The sequence below is a fragment of the Cyprinodon tularosa genome, unplaced genomic scaffold (genome assembly GCF_016077235.1).
Source record: "Cyprinodon tularosa strain WSP-4 unplaced genomic scaffold, ASM1607723v1 ctg241, whole genome shotgun sequence".
Taxonomy (NCBI): Eukaryota; Metazoa; Chordata; class Actinopteri; order Cyprinodontiformes; family Cyprinodontidae; genus Cyprinodon; species Cyprinodon tularosa.
Window position 1 is genome coordinate 696169 of NW_024038899.1, and position 13371 is coordinate 709539.

The 13371-nt window shown below is 35.5% G+C and overlaps 1 protein-coding gene across 1 annotated transcript in view; it reads left to right on the top strand.

Annotated features, from left to right (window-relative positions):
- The first annotated feature begins 3013 nt into the window (after nt 1–3013).
- Nucleotides 3014–13371, top strand: part of ehmt1b (euchromatic histone-lysine N-methyltransferase 1b) — a 63553-nt gene continuing 53195 nt past the window's right edge. Inside the window, exon 1 of the mRNA XM_038287616.1 lies at nt 3014–3070. Within this exon, the coding sequence (XP_038143544.1) occupies nt 3050–3070 (21 nt within the window). The 5' untranslated portion in view covers nt 3014–3049. The remainder of the gene's footprint in view (nt 3071–13371) is intronic.

Below are 13371 nucleotides of genomic sequence, written 5' to 3' on the forward strand. Positions count from 1 at the left end.
AAGTCACCTACCGCCATCTTGGTACTCCCCATTTTCATGGATTTGCACCATAAAAATGCATGTTACGCAGAGGTATCAAGTAACGAAGTACAAATACTTTGTTACTGTACTTAAGTACACTTTTTCGGTATCTATACTTTACTCAATTACTTATTGTTCTTCCTACTTCTTATGTCTACTCATTACCTTTTCACAGAAGTATCTGTACTTTCTATTCCTTACATTTTTAAAACAAACGTTACTTGTTACTCTTTGCTTCGGTTTAATGTTTATAAATATTTATTTCACGTCATGTGCGCCATCCAGTGAAGATTTTGGCGCCATCAACATCTAGTGAAAACTAGTGTAATTGGATGAGTCATGTAACGCAAACACTCATTGTTTAGCTATTCGTCAAATTTTTGCTAACGCCAAAGGAAATCATCAGAAGCAAGCAGGTGTTCTTCAAATTGCAAACGTGAATTGTCTATGCCATGCTACAATGTCGGATTCAGAAAAAGATGTTGAAATGTCTGAAAGGTCGGACACAGGTGAGAGCGTATCAGGAGATGGAGACCAACAAGACCTCCCTCATCCTTGGCCCTATCTTAAAGAATTTTTTAGAAATTGTCAAAAAATAAAAAAGAGCTTTCAATTCATATAGTGGCATCTGGCTGTTTTTTTTTAAAGGTTACTTTATACTTTTATACTTTGAATAATTTTTGGAGCACATACTTTTCACTTTTACTTGAGTAAAGAGGTCAAGTTGATACTTCGACTTTTACCTTAGTGTTTTTAAACTGCAGTATCTATACTATCAAATGCGTGTACTTTTGACACGACTGACCCTTCTCAGAATCTGTAGGAAAGCACGTACACTGAGTTTTGGCTCCTTAACTGTGACAGCAAGTTGAAGCTATTGAGAACTTGACAGGTTGTGAGATGAAACCCTTGGTTCAGAGGGTTCAGTATTCATAACACACAGGAATAATTCTACAGGTGTACAAACAGATGGGATTAGCAGGAATCTATAATTGGCAAACTGAGACTTGATTGATGCCGTGGAATCAGAAGCAGAAGACGGGATCTGAAGGTCAGACTTGAATCAACTGTTAAGGCACAGAAACATGGTCAAACACTGGGAGAGAAGATTCAGACTGACAAATACAAAGGAAAGGCAGGAGGTAGTAATCTGGAAATAGAGGCAAGGTTGAGGTCCACAGATCAAAGATCAAAAGCCTGTAGAATATCTGAATAGGAAAAAGGGAAATCTGGAAGGCAAAAACTTGATCAAGATCGGACAGGGAAAGAACGCTGGATATTTTCTTACACAATGGCATTCGATAATCTGGCTTAGCTTGTCTTTCAGAATTCAGTATGAATTCAGTGAAACCTGGAATACAGCTGTTAACAGTGATTCAGTCAACTGCACCACAGAGGAGCAGACAGACAGGCCAGAATCTTGACAATATAATTGTTTCAATATTTTTATTCGGTCCAATTTTTATGTTCAATGCTCACTTTTTTTTGTAAAATACATCATACAAATGAAGAAACGGGGCTTGGGTTAGTTTTAAAAGGTTAAATAAAAACAACTGTCCTTGGATCATAACAGATAATAGACTTATCAGCAAGACATCTAAATAACTGATAAAGTTTGATTTGTTTTACCTGCTCAAGAATAACATGAGAAATCAATTTTTAATAAAACAAACCTATTTTTGATAACAGAATTGTTAATCATATATCCAAAACTTAAAAACAGTTTGGTATACATCCTTATTAAAATAATGCCATCTGTTTTACTAAATGATTTGAGTTTAAATAATATATAAATATATTGGAACAGGATTTGGGCCAATTTCTTGTTGAAACAGTTCCTATGAATGAACAAAGGGCTTCTTCCGAGTCAAGGTCACTGGAAGTGATCTTATTTATGAAATTTAATGCAACCCCCCAAAAAAACATAGATTAAAAAAAATGATACCATTGACTATAGTATGGAGGACAAATATGGAGGATAAAAAGTGCCAAAATTAAATAAATAAATACAGCATTAAATAAATAATTAAATGTGTCAATAATTAATTTAAACTCACCCAACAAAGTTAGGGGGCGGTTAAACGCGAATCAAGTCTCTGTAATCGATTTGCTTCGCCTTAATGTGCAGGGTGACCTGCCAGGTGTTAGATAACCGCCCCCTAACTTTGATGGGTGAGTTTGACAGATGCTTTTAATAGTTTCGATGCACTGCGACACAGGACCATGAAATAATTAAATGCACACTGAAATAATTATATATATATTTTTTTAATAAAATGAAGACGTATTTTATTAAATTAATAACACATTTATATATTTAATTCCTTATTTATTTAATGAATTACACATTTAATTAATTGTTTATCTCTGTATTTATTTATTTAATTGTGGCACTTTATATTAGTGACATGGTTTTAATTAATGAATGACACATTTATTTATTTAATTCCACATTTAATTAATTATTGACACATTTAATTATTTATTTAATGCTGTATTTATTTATTTAATTTTGGCACATTTTATCCTCCATAAAATACATGCAATATCAGTTGCATTAAAGAAAATGCCTATTCAAGCAATGTTGCTTATTTATATTCAAAGAATCTGGCAACCCTAGCTGTGCCAATTTTTTTCTTTTGTGTGAAGATTTTATTTGTTAGTAATACGTTTTTTGTAACTATAAATATTTTTCGACAAACACATAAACTGATTGGGTTGGCAGGTCAAATCTGAATCATGATTTAACTGCAGATGAGGCCTCCCAAAATAAGTCCAGGAGCCACAATTAGCCCCCAAATTGCACTTTGGATATCCTTGAATTAAATTATGCCAATTTATTACCCTTACGTATCTGTTATCATCACCTATCCAACTTAATTACTATTTTTTCTTCAAATGACCAACAGTAAATTTTTTATTTAATTTTTTTTTGTTTTAATCTGTCTTATCTAAGGTGTGGTGTCACTGATTGCAAATCAATAGATGTGACATCATCGGTAGTGGGCGGAGCTAACGTCCAGGCACCATGGCTTCGGTAGAAACCGAGGTGAGTAAGAGAGCTCTTTCTACGATTAACATGTCTCAGTCGGCTGCTCTTCCTCTGCACTTATAGAGATAATTTCGTTTTCCTAAATTAGGGAAACGGGCGATAGATACGCAGGTTGCCAGTGTTTTGCCAGGGTTTCACCGCCAGCTGGTCGGTGCCAGCTCGCAGTCTTGTGCTTTTGTGCCGGAGGACAACTGAATGTGCAGGAAGATGCTGTGCCCCGGAACATGAATAATGTTGGCTGACGCTTTGCTTAGCTATCAGGCTAGGCTTATTTATACACGGTCCCGGTTGATGTCCCTATCCCTAAAGCTTTGGCCACCTTAAGCTGCTCGTAATAAAAATTGCAGACGTTTATCTTGCATCATGAACCGACGTTATTCCCAGATTTTAGCTCAGTTTTCTTTCGGTGGCTAACCGGCGGGCTAATTAAGAATGCTGCTCTGCTAGCTAGCAGCGATGCTAGTTAGCAGACTGCTCTCTAACAAATCTAACCGCCAGTGGTTTGCATTGAAACGTGTATGCCTTAATAAAAAAACACGTTAGAGTTTTATATTTATTTTTTTTTTTGCCTGCTGCTGGTTTGAGAGTGTTGTCTTTACTGTGGGTAGGAAGCTAACCGATTAATGAATGCAGCTGTAGCAAGGCGCCAGCTATGAAATCTTTTATTTCTGTACGTTGTCATCGCTTAATCCCATTTTCAATAATTGGTTTCCTTTAACTTATCCTTATTTGCAAAGTGAATGTGGATTCAATCATGTATTTATGCTCACTTAAGGTTTAAAAAAGTGTTAGGATTTTTCATATACTTTATTTTCATTTATATGAAATTTACCATTGCAAATAATAAAAAAGAACGCCTGCGATGATAAAGAAACTTTAAAGACAATTTAATGTCCAGGGATTATTTTTTGAGCTTTAGTTTTTGTTTTCTTTTTTATTTTAACAGATATTAATGTGTAATGCACGATCTTTGTCATCAGGGGGCGCTCAAACAGCATTCTGTTTTCAGTGTAGATTTACTGGTGCTGGAGCAATTTCCAGGTGACTTTAATGTGGTGTTAAACCTTTAACAAATTTGACAATTTCCAGTCTGATATATGTTTATATTGTTTAGTCCTGAAACAATTAATGGGGTTAATTGACATTAATGGATTATTTTAATAATTGTCAACTAATACAGTAACTGATTAATCATTAACAAGAGTATAGAGACTGTGAAATATGCCTTTAGCTGACAGAGGAACCCAAATGAAGCAGTAATTATATCAAAATTATAAAAAAGAAATAAATATTTTGGGTTTAAGATAAAAATTTTTTTTTTCATATTTCAATTCAATGCAAAAGCAATCTAGATATTAGTACCAGTAATGTCTTAAGTGTATTTAGCCTTAATTTGAGTAGGTAAATAAAATATTTGCCAATAGAACAAGTGTTTTTACTCTTGAAATAAGATGATCAGATAACATGCACTTGAAATGAGACAATGCAATTGAATTTTTTGTGTTTTGTTTTTTACTTCAAATATAAAATTGTCTTCTTCGATTGACAAAGACAAAATTCACTTATTTTAAGAAAAGATTACCTATTTAGATTTATATTTTTTGCAGTGTATGTTCTATCCAGAATGCTTCAAGTGGAAAAGTTAGTTTCACCTGGTTTAATTTCGTTAAAAAAATCTTTAAGGAACCTTTGGCTATCCGATTATTAATCGATTAATCAGAAATATAATTGACAGATTAATCGATCTGCAAAATAATCCTTAGTTGAAGCCCTAATTCTGACTGCATAGTAATTAAACTCCTTAATAATTTTATACATATAGCAATATGGTTAAGAATAAAATTGTTATTGCGTTCAGCATGTTTATAAAACGTTTAGTAAAGCTGTGAACTACAAATGTTAATTCATCTCTGAGAGCTCTTAAAAACCAGAAAATGTTCTTTACATTTATAGATACATTGAATATTTAACATCAATAGTATAAAAGAGGGCTTTCTTTAAAACAGCCCCCCCAGTTATAAATGTGTGCTCATGTTCTGCAAGAAACACAGCAGATTCTCTGAAAAGAACCATGGAGACGTATGAAAAACAAGTAAAAAGTAAAAACAGCTCAATTTTTTCCTTTGAAGACGGGACATATCTTAAACTTTATTCTTCATAGTTTTTAATGTTCATTATGTTTATTGTAGATATGAAGCAGGGACTTATTTTTTAACCAGTGTTGCTGCATTGACTGAATCTTTCATATTTATAGTTTTATTGATACTTAAAAGTTTTCACTTTACAAGCACAATTTGGTTGGTTTTTATGAACTTCTAATGGGACTCAAAAAGCAGGTTTTGTTGCGATTAGTCCTGCATTATATTAACGTTAGAGACGCAATGTCTGGCGCTTGGAACATCTCAGGGACCTGCTTGGATTTTGTGCATATCTACCATTATATACCAAGTGTAATATACTGTAACTATCGATAATGCCCACACCTGGGGAAGATTTTTGGGGATGAAAAGTTAAAGCTCATCTGGTGAGGGAGGAATTGTGTTATTATAAAATAAAAAAGGAGTCATTCAATTTGGGTAATCAATATCATTACGGATTTTAGCAATATTATAAAGAAAATATATATTTTCTATGAAATCTTGCCTCAGTGGCCATATTGTAAAATGGTATTGTGTTAATCCCTTTTAATTAATATGTTCAATTTTTTTGTCATTGATCACAGTTAATTAATAAATTATTTCTTAATTATATATAATAAAAAATACTTATTGATAAAAAATTACTGCTACAATAAGTGATAATTAACCTTGGACTTCTGTGTTTGGATTTAATATTTTAAACATGTTCTTTACAAACAGTAGAATCAGCTTAGCTGATATAAAATATCCTGTATAATTCAGTAAGAAAATGTTTTGGTATTGGACTGCTCATATAATCGCTACTCCGAAGATTTTAAAGTAAAGTTTTTTCCAAATTATGGCTAGTCAGTATAGGAAAGCATTAAACATAATATAATATTGAGATGTGGTCAGAATCCTACAGTATGACCTATGATGAACATTAAAAAAATACAGGTGCTGGTCATAAAATTAGAATATCATGAAAAAGTAGATTGATTTCAGTAATTCCATTTAAAAAGTGAAACTTGTATATTATATTCATACATTACATACAAACTCATATATTTCAGATGTTTATTTTGTTTAATTTTGATGATTACAAATGACAACAAATGAAAATCTCAAATTCATCATATCAGAAAATTAGAATATTGTGAAAAGGTTCAAAATTGATGGCCCCTGGTGCCACACTCTAATCAGCTAATTAACTCAAACCACCTGCAAAAGCCTTTAAATGGTCTTTCAGTCTAGTTCTATAGGCTACACAATCATGGGGAAGACTGCTGACTTGACAGTTGTCCAAAAGACGACCATCGACACCTTGCACAAGGAGGGCAAGACACAAAAGGTCATCGCTAAAGAGGCTGGCTGTTCACAGAGCTCAGTGTCCAAGCACATTAATAGAGAGGCGAAGGGAAGGAAAAGATGTGGTCGAAAAAAGTGTACAAGCAAGAGAGATAACCGCACCCTGGAGAGGATTGTGAAACAAAACCCATTCAAAAATGTGGGGGAGATTCACAAAGAGTGGACTGCAGCTGGAGTGAGTGCTTCAAGAACCACCACACACAGACGTATGAAAGACATGGGTTTCTGCTGTCGCATTCCTTGTGTCAAGCCACTCTTGAACCACAGACAGCGTCAGAAGCGTCTTGCCTGGGCTTTTTATTGGTCTTCAGTAATATTCTAATTTTCTGATATGATGAATTTGAGATTTTCATTTGTTGTCATTTGTAATCATCAAAATTAAACAAAATAAACATCTGAAATATATGAGTTTGTATGTAATGTATGAATATAATATACAAGTTTCACTTTTTAAATGGAATTACTGAAATCAATCTACTTTTTCATGATATTCTAATTTTATGACCAGCACCTGTATATCTTTTTTTTTTTGTTGAGTTGAGTTTTTCAAATTTAAAGACGTATTTAATTAAGGATGTTAATTAATTAGGAGCTTTGTTTAAAAAAAATAGCTGAAAAAATAATTAATAGAGTAGTCAATTACTATTGAAAGGAATCGATGGCTGCAGCCTTTCCAAACATAAAACAGGCCTGGGGAGCATGAGTGTAAGCTGATTATTAATTGATTAATCAAAAAATAATTGACAGATTTATCGATTTGCAAATTAATCCTTAGTTGCAGCCATAGGATCCATAGTATTACATTTGAATGGTTTGAATGTATCGTTAGAAACTCGTGTTTTTGGGGTCAATCTTAACCAAATTGTCCAATTTGGTTTCATCCTTACTGGTGATTGTAAAGTATTTTACACCTCTAATGGCCTCACCTGTGGCAGGATAAGATACAGTCAGTGAGTTTCCGTTGCTGTTTATGACCTGCAGTAACTTGTTGCCAACGGTGTGTTAGTTATCTGTTACAGCTGCATGCAGCAATGCTGTTTTTTTCTTTTTTTTTTTTTATAGTTTTGCATATTTAATGTTTCTCTTTTGCACAACCGTTAGACCAGAAAAGGGGTGGTTTCCCTTTAATGTCTGTTATTTTTTTGTAAACATGGCATTACAAATGGTGGTGGGGCCTAGTTTGTGAAAACGATTTTGTGAAAGAAGTTTTTATGTGAAATTTCTTATTTTGACTATTAAACTGACTCCTATATCTGTACTAAACTTAAAATAGTGCAAAACTATTTGGATGTTTGTTTGGAAATACTTTGGATTAGAGCCGACCAATATGGAATTTTGAAGGGTCGATATCTATATTGGGGGCCGATATGTCCGATATATATTGCCCGTTATCTAGGGATGCACGATTTAATCGGTCCCTTATCGGTATCGGCCTTAAAACTGAGTATCGGACATCGGCCACCCCACCGATATTTAACCCGATATTTGATCAGCTTCTGAGTTTCTAAAGTCTAAAAAAAAAATAAATAAAAAAAATACTACTTCTTCTTCTTCCTCAAAAACTTATTTTTTACAGACTTAAAAACTTCTAAAGACGAGGGAAAAAATATTGATACATTAAAATATCACAATATCTTCATATGCTGATATATTGCCATTTAAAAACACCATATCAATCTCTTTTACTAATGAAATATTGCTATATGTCATCGTTATGCTATGAAATCCCCCGAAAATTCACGAAATTTTGCCATATTTTTATATGTTGATATATTGACGCGGTATCGATCTATTTTACTAACAAAATCTCACAAGAATTTGCAAAATATCACGAGAGTTTGTAACAGAACGATGAAATTTCACGAGATTTTGAAAGTAAAATAGATCGATACCGCGTTTTTAAAAATCTATTTGATATCAGCATATGAAAATATATTTGAGTATATTATTTTTCAAAGTGTCAGAAATGGATAACAAAACTGCTATTTTCAATGACTACTTATTTTTGTCCAGCTTTTACATCGGTATCGATATCGGTTATCGGCTACATGAGTTTTAAAATATCGGCATATCAGATATCGGCCAAAATCCCAATATCGTGCATCCCTACCGTTATCAGTTATTTGCTTATTTCTGATATATATTGGTTGGAATATAGAAAAAAAAACTGAACATGGACGTACACAGGATATGCATTGTCCAACTATATCCCAACTCAAATTCCTATAATAATCAAAAAGTTGATTCAACACATAAAAACAAACATAGAACTATATAATTAAAATAAGCAGCTGTAGTTTGAACAGTGTCGCCATAAGAATATAAATACAATCCATTTTTGAGGAGCTGTTTAGGTATTGCCTCTAATGTGCAATGTTTTTTCTGCTTTACTGGTTCTGGAGGCCTGACTTACTGCAGATGCTGCTTTCTCCAGCTGTTCCATCCTGCATAAAGTGGTTCCAAGCCTGACTTTTCCCCTCTACCTATGAAATGAATATATATATATACATTTAGTGTATTTTACTAATTAGATTTCCATTCTACAGTTGAGCATTTAAAATGAAAACAAGCGGTTGCATAAAGCTTAAAGTGATAACAGACTTGTGTTTTGTATGTGATGCAACTCATTCACAAAAACACCTCAAAAATATAAATTTGTCATATTTACAAGCAACTAAAAAGTTCCTCCTCCAGTAAACACAAGGGACTAAACTAGATTTTAGTAGCAATGCTGCAGCTTTTAAAACATTCAAACATGATAACAACTTAAGTTGTAAATTAAGTTGGAGCCTTTTAAAAATGAATTTAATGAAAACATTAACTTCTGACCTTTCAGTACAGCCTGCATGTCAACAAGATGTGTAGTGGGACACAATCTTAGAATCTTATTTTCCTTTTGAAATGTTATTTCCCAAAGGACTAGAACTTACATAAAACTAAAATGCTAGCGCAAAACTAGCGCATATAAAACTCGTCTGCTTTCCTTAATTTAATGCACCCTAACAGGGTGTTTGCATGAAAACCTTTGTGGCCATTGGACTAAAGTGTAGTTTTACAAAATAACAGCTTACCATGGAGTGAACTGCATACTTTCTACCTCTTTGTCCACCTCCATGCTTATGCTAGCAGCAGCTGTGTGAAAGGCAGATTAGACTTCTGCAACCGCACACATCAAATGTAGCTTGGGTCTGGTCACGAACGAGTTTTGCTGGTATGCTTCTGACGCACAGCAGTTTCGTCACGAGAACTTCAGCGGCGCTGGTGGGAATGTTTATCTTCCAAAACAACAATGGCGTGTCTGCAAAATATCAAGGTCATGGAGATGGATCTAGAGTTGCTAGACATCAAAGAGGAACAGGTTCTGTTAACGGCGTTGGCAAAAAGAGATTAACCTTTCGTCGTATTTGTCCATTATAGTTGTTCCTCAGTTTTAAAAAAAGGTGTGCCCCGGCACCAAATCGAGAAGAAAAACCACACTGACAGCCGGAATGGCATACCAAGGACTAGAGATGTCCCGATCCAGGTCTTTGCACTTCCGATCCGATACCGATATTGTTTTTGGACTTCCGATCCGATACCGATACTGGCCGATACCAGCCTATCCGAGCATGTATTTAAGTTTAAGTTAAAGTATTTAGCCTTAGTTGTAAGACTCATGTTGAAAAGGGTTTTAGTACTCTTGATAACATCTAGCCAGCTGAATTAGGTGAGATTGAATAAAACACAATGATTGGTAACAACAAACTTACCTGTTTATTAAGAGATAAACACAAACTGGACAGAATTATGAATAGCAATCTGAAATTGCACAGTGAACAGTAAAACCGTAAACAGTTAAATGTGCAAGTATTACTGTAAGTTTTAATAAAAATGCAAAACAGACAAGAATGGAAAATAGTCTATTAACTTAGAATCAGGACTCTACTCTTGAAAAAAGACACTGCTTAAAAAAAAATCATTGCAAATAATAGTGAACTATTACACAAAAATGCCTTATACTCCCCAATCTCCTCCACACCTAGTCTCCATCTACACATCGTGCAGGATAAAATAATCCCACACGGCTGACATTTTCCCTGCTATCTTCCAATTCACCTGTTTTAATGGTTAGGCCCGGAGACAGACCCAAAAAGACCTGTGGGTGTGTTGAAGGTGTTCTGAAAAATGCGGACCGGATTAAAAAAAAAAAAAACTGGATCGGCATTTTTACATGCTTTGCCGATACGCATTTTTTTTGCCAATATCGGCGTCCGATCCGATACGTGGATCGGATCGGGACAAGCCTGCCAAGGACCAATCACAGCTGCTTATTGTCTGCACACTTCCGCTTGAGGTCTGCGCTGAGGTTTGCGATCGTCCGATGTGTAGTCAGGATTTTTTTTAGGTTTGCAACGACGGTTGCAGAAGCTCTGCGAGGGGGGCGTGGTCCCGCACAGAGACAGAGTTTGGTTGCAGAGGCTATGCGTCAGAAGCATAAATTGGCCTTGAGTGTTTTTGTTTGTGGGGAGGGGCGGAATGGAGAAGCTCAGCTCTCAGGAAGGGGGGGGGGGGCAAAGGAGCAGAATCAGCGGCCGACCAAAGCTTATTTCAGTTGTTTACAGCAAAAATATAATTTTTATATTGGGCAAATATTGGCCCAAGTCGATTAATGAGGCAGAAGCTAAATCCAGCACAAGATTGCTTTTTGTAAGTTCCTACAGATTGAAGAAATGCCCACTTAGCCCTCGCTACTTTTATATCCTATTGATAAATTAGTTTGCACATTTCTACTTATCATTTGCATATTAGTTTATATTGGACTTACACTGGTCAACCGGCCGTCCTCCTTAATCAGCTGATTTTCACATGATTGGCAACCAGCCGATAGTTATGAAGACAGCCGATTTTAAGTGCCAGTCTTTTCGTTGTTAATGAGTTTTTCTTTGAGTGGACTCACATCTTTGGTCCATGGTTGTTTAGGTCAAAGGGCCCAAAACGCAATGAAATACCTTTGCAACAGGGGTAAGGTGAAATTCTGAGCTCAGACAGAAGAAGAAGGAAATCAGTCCGAGAACACCGACAGAGAAAGCAACACAACCGGGACGAGGCAGCCAGTTGTGCCCCCCTCTGGAGCTAAGGAACCACAGTGGTAGATGATAGGAGCCTGCTGTGCTGACAGCACGCTAGAGTGGAGGGGATAAGGCAGAGCGGAGGAGCACATTTGTAGATCGGAGATGCCAGGTGAGGAAACGGTGCCAGGGCAGAGAGAGGATAGAGCTAATAGAGGCTAGCTAGGCTAACTGCGGAGGATTGAAGGAGTATGGTGGAAAAATCGGATAAGTCCGCCAGGGAAATGGTACGCTGAAGGCGTGGGGAAGGCTGCTGCTGCCTGGGAGTAGGACAGCGGTACTTTGGAGAAGACGGCCCTGGAGAATGGGTAGGATGAGGCTATGGCTGACAAAGACTGGCCTGTAGAGGCTAACTGCTGGAGGTGGAAGATGGATGGCGGGGATCAGAGCAGTTTGTCGGCAAACATCGTGGCGGAGCGGGGAGAGGAGGTGACTACTTGTTGATGTTTGCGCTGAAGGTAGGATGACAAAACAGTCCTAGGGCTGAATTAAAACAGATTAAAAAAAAACAAACAAGCACAAACCTCCTAAGAGCATGCAACACTTGACCCTTTCAACATTATTTTCTCTACCTTCCATCTTGATTAAAATAAAACTAACACCTCCTCCACAAAACAATTGTCAGTTCATGATAATTTCTCATTTGCATAGTTTTGGTACCCGATAATACAATGTCAAAGTAATCGAGACAGCAGTTGAAGAATATATGGATTTGGTGCTTTGATCGGCAATCGGCAGACATTGAATTTTGTGATCGGTCATCAGAAATTGACTCCCGAAATCATGACCGTTACATATCTAATTTATATATTTAGTAAGGATTTTCGTATATACTACAAAGAGAATAAACCAAAAGACTAACATTTATATTATCGCACTTCATTTAATCATAACCATAACTTATCTTTATATTTAATGAGATATTTACGCCTGCTTTACACACCGAAATTTGTCATCTCATTTGTTACATTATTTACCTTCATTGACCTCATAATCTGAGTGCGTAAAGGTTTGCACGACTGTTAGGGAATATATCCACTATTGGGCAGTTCCGAATTAGCTTTCAAATTTAGAGAGAAGCTGCAGCGGAGTGCAAACATTCAGACATTGGAGGAGGTCACTTGATGTACAATGCCAGTCAGTCGTTTTGACTTTCCTTTGTCATTCAATTGATTTTCCATATAATTTAGTTGTCTCTGCATTTTTTCATTTTAGATAGTGAACACAAAAAGAAAAAATGACGTAAACAAATTTTAGACATCATGTGAGCTGCATAACTGCTTTCACATGTGGAAATGTAACTCATAGTGAACTAACCACGTGCAACATTACATAGCTGTAATGGTGGAGGTACGAAAGCTTTTGGTGTTACTTGAGGCATTTGGTGAGGCTTTTTTTCTAATCAGCAAACACTTGAGCAAAAAAAGTACAGCAAAAAATGTTTTTTTCTGACTTAAACATGAGGTCAGTTTGGTTATTTCCCAGCACAAACAAATAAATTTTAAAGCCCTGGCCTTCTGTAGCAAGAGGAAGAGTGATGAGGGGTACAAAATTACATTGACTGATTTGAAAAAAAAAAAAAAAGCCATCAGACCATTACATAACAAACTATCATGTTAATTATTGTAAACTAGTTAGACAGACCAAACATATTCAACCATCCTAAAAATCCAAAAAAAAAACAAAGCACAACTAGCTTTAAGCT